The sequence below is a fragment of the Bidens hawaiensis genome, unplaced genomic scaffold (genome assembly GCF_021521415.1).
Source record: "Bidens hawaiensis isolate Kalapana, Puna unplaced genomic scaffold, B.hawaiensis_p1.1 tig00011436_1, whole genome shotgun sequence".
NCBI classification, from domain to species: Eukaryota; Viridiplantae; Streptophyta; class Magnoliopsida; order Asterales; family Asteraceae; genus Bidens; species Bidens hawaiensis.
Genome location: NW_027491890.1, coordinates 186,169 through 196,248, shown reverse-complemented (window position 1 = coordinate 196,248; position 10,080 = coordinate 186,169). Strand labels below are relative to the sequence as shown.

General features: G+C 33.6%; 1 protein-coding gene across 1 annotated transcript; it reads left to right on the top strand.

Moving 5' to 3' along the window:
- The first annotated feature begins 935 nt into the window (after positions 1-935).
- LOC143537907 (potassium channel AKT2/3-like) lies at positions 936-9,145 on the top strand. The gene is made up of 12 exons (XM_077031571.1): positions 936-1,318; positions 1,605-1,921; positions 4,837-5,061; positions 5,152-5,310; positions 5,949-6,006; positions 6,099-6,416; positions 6,538-6,777; positions 7,048-7,368; positions 7,870-8,064; positions 8,149-8,224; positions 8,303-8,851; positions 8,937-9,145. Exons 2-12 carry the CDS (start codon positions 1,686-1,688, stop codon positions 9,053-9,055), a joined length of 2,496 nt encoding a protein of 831 aa, XP_076887686.1. The 5' UTR covers positions 936-1,318; positions 1,605-1,685; the 3' UTR covers positions 9,056-9,145.
- Positions 9,146-10,080: the final 935 nt, after the last annotated feature.

Below are 10,080 nucleotides of genomic sequence, written 5' to 3'. Positions count from 1 at the left end.
CTATGAAAATAATAATCTAAACTATGTTTGATTTCAACTCAGGTTAAAAGTTTAAAGTAATTTCAAAATTCTACAAATTATACTCTTTTAAATCAGATTTATTAAATTCATTTGTTGGTTAATTAATTTTCAAGTACCAAATGCTTTTGTTCATAAAGAAAGCTTCTCTATCTTAAACGTATAATAAAATTTAATATCTTAGTTTTATACGTATTTTTGTGTACATAATGCCTTCCAATGGTCCTAACTATTTGATCCTTGAAACATGACCACATGTTTGTGGCGGTATGAACCCCACCCCGATATCGACTCATGAACAACCGCCTATGTAGGAAGCCACAATATCCCACAATAAATATTTATTATGATTGATGAGAAAATACAAAGCTAAATAATATTTTATTAGAAGAAACATTTCTCTACCTTCATCATTATACAGAAAACATATCATACATTGGGACCCCTTGCATGTCCTAAATGTCACGGTGTTGTCTTGCGAGGCCCACACAATATCGCCATAAATCCAAGGACCAACGTTATTGTCCTGTTTATTATGAATTATCACTGGTCACTGATTTGGTCACATTATAGGCTCACTAGGGAAGTGACATTAACGCTCAACTAGCATAACCTTAGAGTTGCGAATGTTTATTCGGTACACATATGAGTAGATGCGATAATCAAGCATTTGATCGATGCTCTAAGTACGTTCAATATGAACTAAGGGGGTGTTTGGGATTCCTTATTTAACCTTTTATAACTTATATATGTCATAAGTTACAAAGTTTTAACTTATGACTTATTCACTCATAACCTTTAACTTTCACAAACACCTTTTAATTAACTTATAAGTTATAAGTCACAAGGAGATAAAATAAGCAATCTCAAACATCCCCTTATAATAAAGATTGAAGGTCTTAAGTGCAATAAGTCAAAATAGAAGGTGTATAGTGAAAAATGAAACAGATCAAATTATTTTGGTTCTCAAAGTACTAGCCGGTGGGCACAGTGCTGGTGAACCAATAGCTTAAAGTGGTGCTGTGATCATGTGTGATGAGGCCTCACTATAAGATAAGCAAAGGGTCAATGTCAAGTCAAATAAGTTCATAATGGCCACATTCCAACTCCACTCGTTATGCACCTTGTCACATGAAAATACAAAAACATCAATCCCATTTTTGGTGCTTTGATAATACAATTCCCATACATCTTTGTTTGGAATAACTCAAAAGGACCACCACCACCTTCACCACCACCTTTGTCACGACGATCATCATTGCCGCCAGGATCACTACTTATTTCCAAGAGAAAAAAGATGGTAAGACTCGATTCACATAAATTTGTTACGAGATTGTTATCAATACTATTATTCCCTTTTAGCTCAATTACGTAATACTATTCAAGAAAGAGGCGGTGGATCTTACCACAAGACGGTCACCATATTAATTTCTCTTTATATACGCCTTTTATGCCTTTGACACATTGTATTTGAAATGAAAAGGTCATGTCTCTTGACTATGAGACTAAACTATATAACCGTTCTCTGACTTCTTTCTAGTTGTTATTAATCACCAAGATTCGTTCTTTCTTTTGTTTTGACTCAGGGAATCGAGTCCATAACATTGCAAAAGGTGTTCTTCCCACGTGGTTAATTAAAATCAACACTCGGTTTCTTGGATTTCAATATGGAAGCAAACCATCCAATGTTTTCGACACCGTACAATAACTTGTATGGTAATAGGAAAGAGAGGTATAAAGATTCTAGGAAGGAGAAGGAAGAAAAGGGAGGGGAAGAATACTTGAACTTAAGAAGCTTGTCAAAGGTTATAATCCCTCCATTGGGTGCTTCATCAGATGATACACAAAACAATATCAACTCAAGATCCACCCATATCATCTCTCCTATGGACTCCAAATATAGGTAACAAACTAACAACATTTCTTTGTGTCATTAATTCATAAATTGTCTATGATTACAAAATATTAGGCAAAGTAGTATTGCCTATCTAGATATTACTTGACGCGTTTCCTTAAATAATACAAAAGTTGGTAATTATTCTGTTAAACCTAATCAGTTCAAATTTCTAAGAAACTTGTTATCTTTCATTTAATTAAAAAAGTTTCAAACTTAATGTATCAATATACTCATTATTAATATAATATTTAAAAAATTGTCATAACAATGCCTAAACAAATTATAAAATCCAGAAAATTTAATGTGCAAATTTACTTCCACCGTTCTTGAATTAACATATATATGGTTTGCATATATCAATCGTTTCACATACATATCTTAGTTGTTTTGTTGTAGGACAAATTATATAACATCAAATCTTATAAAGTATTCTTTAATTTTATAGGGGTTTTGGATTTTTTTATTAAACAACTAATTAAAAATACACAAATTTGAATTATTTATATTACTCAAGATACCTTCATGTGCATCATCACATGCATATAGTACATATATTATACACCCCTTCATTATTTTCATACTTTGAAACCAACATATTGTAGGGTCTACACTTTTATCATGTTACATAATATGGTCCACATTTTTGGTTTGTAATATATTAGGGTCCACACTTCAATCTTACATGGTCTACAATTCTACCTTTTTAAACAAATGGTCGATAATTACAATATATGGATGGTCGATTATTATAATTCTACCTTCTTAAATATGAACTTTAAAACTGGTTTTAATTGTAAGAAATCTTAGATTAAAAATATCATAAAATAAATATATCACATGTTTTTGCCAAAGGCCGACGGTGCATTTGTTTTTAGTAATGGGGCCCACTCTAATAGAAATAAAAAAACAAATTAAACTGAATATGTAGCGACTAGACAAAGTGATTCTGCAAATGCAATTATGATGAAAGCTAGATCATATTCCTTAACTGATCATGCCGCATTAATTTGGGTTAGTCTATTAGAATAACTCCGCCAGCATATGTTAAAATTTTGTTATGTTTATGTTAAATTAGATGTTGCCTTTGTGTGTTGCACCGATGTGTTATAAAACTAACCATAAAAACAATAGAAACTGAACACTTCTATTAAAAATAGAGAGAGTAAACTGAACACTTTTATAAAACTAACCATTCAAACTTGGAGTAAACATAGTTTAACACAACAATTTTATTACTATACCACTTTATTATTTTATTACTTGATTTGCTATGAAATGGATATATTAAAAAATCTATAAATAAATCAATGATATATTTCTAATTTCAAAAAAAATGTTGAGGTTGTGGTCTAATGGTAGAGACAAAACTTCTAATACACTAAGACTTGGGGAGGTTGTGGGTTTAAAACCCACTTCCAACAATTAATTAAAAAATTCACCTTTCAGAAAAAAATATCTCTAAATAAAATACAAAGATCTATTTCTAATTTAAAAAAGAAAAGAAAAAAAAACTAAATAATAGCCAACAGCCTACATAGACCTATTTCTAATTTCAAATTAAAAAAAAAAGAGAAAAAGAAACCCTAAAAATGAGCTAACAACGGATTCAAACTTAGTTCTAAGAGTTGGCAACAAAATAACCATACCATCACACTACCTTACATTTATGTTACTTTCCTTAGTTTCAAGTACATAAAGTAATTTCGTAATATTAAAAAATAAAGAATACATTGAGTCACATGACAGCCCTTTACTTAACTTCCTTAATTTTACTGTCGCATTAGATTTCCTATTATAGATAGTATAACGTGTGTATATGCCAATTTGTTTATTTATGTTAAATGTTTGTCGTATAAATATATATATATTATATGTGTGTTTGTGCAAAACTTTATTTTATATTATTTTATCAGGAGTTAGGAGTTATGGAAATAATGTCTATGCAAATTACAAATATTGTTTTTTTGACCCGACCCAATTTAACCGATCCGTTTTTCTTTTTTTTGGCCTATGTAACAAGAATTCTTGAAACAGTCAGTCTATATCCGAGTTTTATGGTTAATTTATGTAATAATTTATAAATAATAGAAATAACTTAGCATGCCATTAAAATCAAAACTTTTTGTATATTTTTTTTGTTTTTCAAAAAATTATTATATGTCTAAAATCCTGTTAAACTTTTTAATAATATATTTCTTCTAAAAATGCTGATTGCATAAGTTATATGTATATGCTTTTTGTTTTTTTTTTATTTTATTTGACCCAAAACTTAATACATTTACTTATCAAAATGGGCTTGAATGGGCTGACATTTACAATCGATGGTTAACCATTAACCAAATCAACCAGATGATTCAAGTCCATGATGGCTGATGACTAACTGTTATTGAGCCGCCAGTAAACCTTTTTAACTTGACCATTTCTAATCATTTATAAACTAACACAATTTTAACTTTTAAGTGACCCAAAATGTAACTGAATTTAACTAAAATGAGCTTTAGATGACCAATACCAGAATTGACAATTAACCCAAACAACAAACCACCTTATGAAATGTACATATGTAAACAAAACCGGTCAGTTATGAAAATCTAAAAAGTAAATCACTAATTATAGATTCGATTCAATCCAAAGTCAAACCGAACCCATTCGTTCTCACCGTATCACTAATTATCCTGTTTACCTTATAACAAGATTATGCTCAACAGTATCATACATTCATACGTCCTTGTTTTTGTTATTTTTTTTCGAAATACAAAGCTACCAATTTCTTGTCCGCTTCGAACCAACATAACCAATATGTAATCAACCCTAAATGACTGTTGTTACCACTTTATGTTACTAAGTACGGGTGTTTAAATAATTACTTATTATAACTATATAAAGTTATAAACAATATTACTATTTGTAAACAATTGTAGGTACTGGCAGACACTTATGGTGGTAATGGTAGCATATTCTGCATGGACATATCCCTTTGAAGTTGCCTTCCTTAAATCCTCTGCACACACACACAAACAACTCTACATTGCCGACACCATTGTCGATCTCTTCTTCGCGGTTGACATCGTGTTGACTTTCTTTGTTGCGTACGTTGACCCCACCACTCATCTGCTTGTTCGTGACCCCAAAAGCATAGCTACCAGGTATATATATATATACATGTTTACATATTCATACATGTAATGTAACTGCTTGTTGATTTGAAATGCTAACATGTTTGGGGGGGCATTAAGGTACCTTTCAACATGGTTTGTAATGGACTTGGCGTCAACTTTGCCGTTCGAATTGATTTCGTACTTGTTTACTGGGAAACACCGGATGAGTTTGCCGTATATTGTTTTGGGTTTGTTAAGATTCTGGCGGCTTCGACGTGTGAAGCAGTTTTTCACCAGGTCAGATGAGTTTGAACTAGAAGCTGAGCCGGTTACTGTATCTTAACAAGCTGAAATGTTAAGCTCGAGCTGGCTTGTGGCTTGTTTACTTTTAAAAGTTCCAAATTTTCATATTTTACATATATTTAATTTTGGGCTCTAATTTAAACGAGTCAAACAATACTTTTCAATATTAAGAGTGTCCAACACATTTTCTTTTTTATTACAACATGCCATACAACAAGTAATATATACAGACTAATAATATGTTGAGAACAACAAGAACTATATCAACTGTTACACAATTTATTATATAAAGTAACTAAAATGCCTGTAAATTATATATTTTTTAGATATGTTAATGAAAAATATAAAATTAGTACTAGTTTATCTAAATGCATACATGCACATTTATATGCATATGTGTATATTTCTTTTATTTTTTTTAATTGCAAGACAGAGGAGATAAAATCAAAGAAAGGATGGGGAGAGATAAATATACATTTATTTTTCAACTTTACATATTTATTTGAAACTAAATGTATGATTCTTAGCATATTTTTATTGCAAGCTGATTTCGAGCGAGCTTTTTGAACAGCCATAACATATGGTGATACAATTGGTTATTCTATAAATTAACTAGCAGATTATATTTGCAGGCTTGAAAAGGATATAAGGTTCAACTACTTTTGGGTCAGATGTGCTAGGCTTCTCTGTGTAAGTCAAAAATCTCAAGAATCTTCCATGAAAATAGCTTTTAGATCTATAACATTATGTTTACGTTTGTATTTGTCATGGTGATTTTACAGGTTACTCTATTTTTGGTGCACTGTGCTGGTTGTATCTACTATTTGCTGGCAGTGTTGTATCCACATGAAGGAAGGACATGGATCGGGTCAATAAACCCTGGTTTTAGGAAAGATGATCTTTACATTCTATACGTATCCGCCATATATTGGTCTATAACCACTATGACCACTGTTGGATATGGTGATCTCCATGCAGAGAATGCTGCAGAGATGGTGTTTATTATCTTCTACATGCTCTTCAATCTTGGCCTCACCGCCTACATTATTGGTAACATGACCAACCTAGTAGTTGAAGGCACTCGTCGCACCATGGAATTTGTAAGTTCTAAATTTTAAATTTTGAATATTTATAAGACTTTCAAAGTCAAACTAGTATGTTGGTTTGACCAAAAAAGTCAAACTGTTAGAAATGATGCATTGTATGTTTGTTGCAATGTAGAGAAACAGCATCGAAGCAGCATCAAGTTTTGTGGGGCGGAACCGCTTGCCAAAAAGGCTTAAAGAACAGATACTTGCATACATGTGCCTGCGGTTCAAGGCAGAGAGCTTGAATCAGCAACAGTTAATCGAGCAGCTACCAAAAACGATATGCAAAAGCATTAGACAACATTTGTTTTTGCCAACAGTCGAAAAAGTTTATTTGTTCAAAGATGTTTCAAGAGAGATTCTCTTGCTTCTGGTATGAAAAATTATCCATTACTTTGACAGTTTGACCTCTCAAGTCAAACATGCTACATTTTAAATCCAAAAATTTAGTTAGTTCTTCAATGACCATAAGTCCAAAACTGTCATATCCTTATATTTGTATTAAGTTTCTATTTTACTTAAATAAAAGCTCTCAAATGTTTTGTGAGTGTAATGGTTTTCAATATAAAAATAATTCCCTTTGACCTCAAAAGTCAAACTGTGCCATTGACCTGTTCTTGTTTTGCTATTTGAACAACAACAGGTTGCAGATATGAAGGCTGAATACATACCACCAAGAGAAGATGTTATAATTAAAAACGAGGCACCTGATGACGTGTACATAATCGTATCTGGTGAAGTGGAAATCATAGACGGTGATCCAATGGAAAAAGAACAAGTGGTGGGTGTGTTACGCACGTGTGACATATTTGGAGAAGTGGGTGCACTTTGTTGCAGACCACAGTCCTACATATACCGAACCAAGACCCTGAGCCAGCTCCTACGGCTCAAAACCACAGCTCTCATTGAAGCTATGCAGACCAAACAGCCCGACAACGTGTCCATTCTCAAAAACTTCCTTCAGGTTCGGTCAAAACTATTGGAATAACCGAACCCAATAAAAAACCTGACAGTTTGTCAGTTTGGTTATATGTTTTTTATATAACAATATTCCAGTTCCGTCTCAGTTTTGCATCAACCAAAAACTAAAAACCAAAAATCGAACCAAACCGATTTTAAAAAAAGGTAATAATTTGAAGTAACTTTTAAGAAAATAATAAATGATGTAACCCAAAAACTTTAGTCCCAGATGTGTAATAATCAACTAAACATTAATTAACAAAATTTTAGCCCCAAAGTTTTAAGCCCAAATTCATTATCATGGGCCAATTTGTTTTTGGCCCTGAATTTTGATTTTTGAAGCTCAAATGGTAAATCGAAAAAGCCAAAATCGAACCCATTGTGAAAACTAAAACCTAAAAACCAAATTTTTGGTTTTTGGTTATGTTTGAGCCCAAAGCCGACCCATGCACACCCCTGATACATAGTATGCAAGAGTTTTAAAGCATTCACTATAACTCAACAGCATCACAAGAAGCTAAAAGATTTGAACTTGGGGGACTTATTATTGGATGGCGGTGAAGAGAGCATAGACAAAGATCCAAACATGTCAATGAACTTGCTCACGGTTGCTGGCACGGGCAATGCTGCGTTTCTCGACGAACTACTTAAGGCGAGGCTTGATCCCGATATTTGTGACTCAAAAGGAAGAACCCCTTTGGTAATCTACTAAACTGTTTATATATTATACTAACATCTTTCTAATCGCGATATGTGATGGATGTTTTTTATTTGTATTAATCAGCACATTGCAGCATCAAAAGGGCATGAAGAATGTGTTATGGTGCTTCTAAAGCATGCATGCAACATACATCTTAAAGGTACAATCAAAACTGTTACTGTATGCAAGTTTTCTGTTTAGAGCAACTAACATATAGTTATGAAAACACATGCTGCAGATGCGGATGGTAATACCGCATTATGGGACGCCATAGCATCGAACCACCATTCCATATTTCGTATTCTGTTCCATGGGGCTTCCATATCCGACCCGTTTACAGCAGGCGAGCTTTTATGCACCGCAGCAAAAAGAAACAATCTAACAGTGATGAAGGGCTTGTTGAAGCATGGTCTTCTAGTGGATTCAAAGGACCACCATGGATCAACTGCCATGCAGATTGCTGTTGCTGAAAACAATATTGAAATGGTTAAGCTGCTAGTAATGAACGGTGCAGATGTGAATGATCACATCGTCAAGAACACGATCCCTGCAGAAAACTTGATGGAGTTTGTGGCAAAAAGAGAGGTTGGACACCGGATTGTGATGCCGGATCAGGAGCCGGTGGTGGAGGTTGAGAAGGGTAGTTTGGGAAAAACACAAGTGCAGTTTGGTGGTAGAGTTAGTATCTACAAAGGGCTTCCAATGGTGAGGAAGAAGATTGGTTGTACTGAGGCTGGGAAGCTTATTAAAATGCCGAGTTCACTAATGGAGCTCAAGATCATTGCAGGTACATGTTTGTACTTTGTGCATTAATCTAATTAGTTGTACTTACGCTTAACAATGTAGTTAATGTGTTTTTTGGTTTTTTGAAGGTGAGAAGTTTGGAATTGATGTTACAAATGCAGTGGTTACAAATGAAGATGGATCAGAGATTGATTCCATTGAAGTGATTAGAGACAATGACAAGCTCTTTATTGGAGATCTCCCTTGATTTTAAAAATATGTCTTATTTTGTTTAGATTTTATATCAGTTTCATTTGACGAATAATACAGATGCAAGCACATCATCTTCATCCATGTTTCTAAAACCTGGAAGGGCAGAGCTCATAGTGGAAAATTATAATGCATATTACCTTATTGAAATGCTACTGGATGTTACTTTGAATTTACATGATTAATGAAGAAGTGCATTTAAAGTGATACTTAGTAGTGTAATCATTGTAGTTAATGATATGTGTGGTATGTGTGTCTCAGTGGTAACTAAGTGTCGAAGAAACGAGGTTGTCAGTGGTAATTAAGTTATCTCTGATAGAGTTTTCTCGTGAGGGCAATGGCGGACCCAGGAAAACATTTCACAGAGGTCAGAAGGGGGTAGATGCCAAAATTTCATAGGGGTTGATCGTAATTTTAACATATGTACACCTTTAAAATAAATTTCCACATGGGTCGACCGACACCTACACCAAAGGTGTAGGTCCGCCACTGCGTGAGGGTTTTCCACCATATAACTGTCGAAAGTTATAACTATGGTATGTGAAATGTTGTGATGGTTTGTCCCATAAAAGGAAATTTTTGGTCAAATATCAGTATATAATGTTTTTCATAATAGGTCTTCGTATTTGTTTTTGTTGTTCTCTATACATTATCCCGTTGAACTTTCAGTTAGCACAATCAAAATATTTCAATCTAAAAGTGGCATGTATACGATTCACAAAGAGATAAGCAACTAATACGAATTTCTATAAAACTTACAATAAGCTTATTGAAGAAGCATGGAATGGATCCGGGTCGGGCCGGAATATTGCTCAAAAGAACTCAGATATGAAGAAATCAGAACCATATCTCGCCTCCATCCTTCCAGAAAAACACAGATCTATTATATGCAAAACCAGGAAGATTGAGGCGTGGTTCGCTGCCGAGTCTCACGGATGGCGCCAATGAAGAAACATGGAATGGATTCGGGTCGGGTCCATGTCGATGTTCCCCGGTCTTCGAGTTATGCCAGTTTTGTAGACC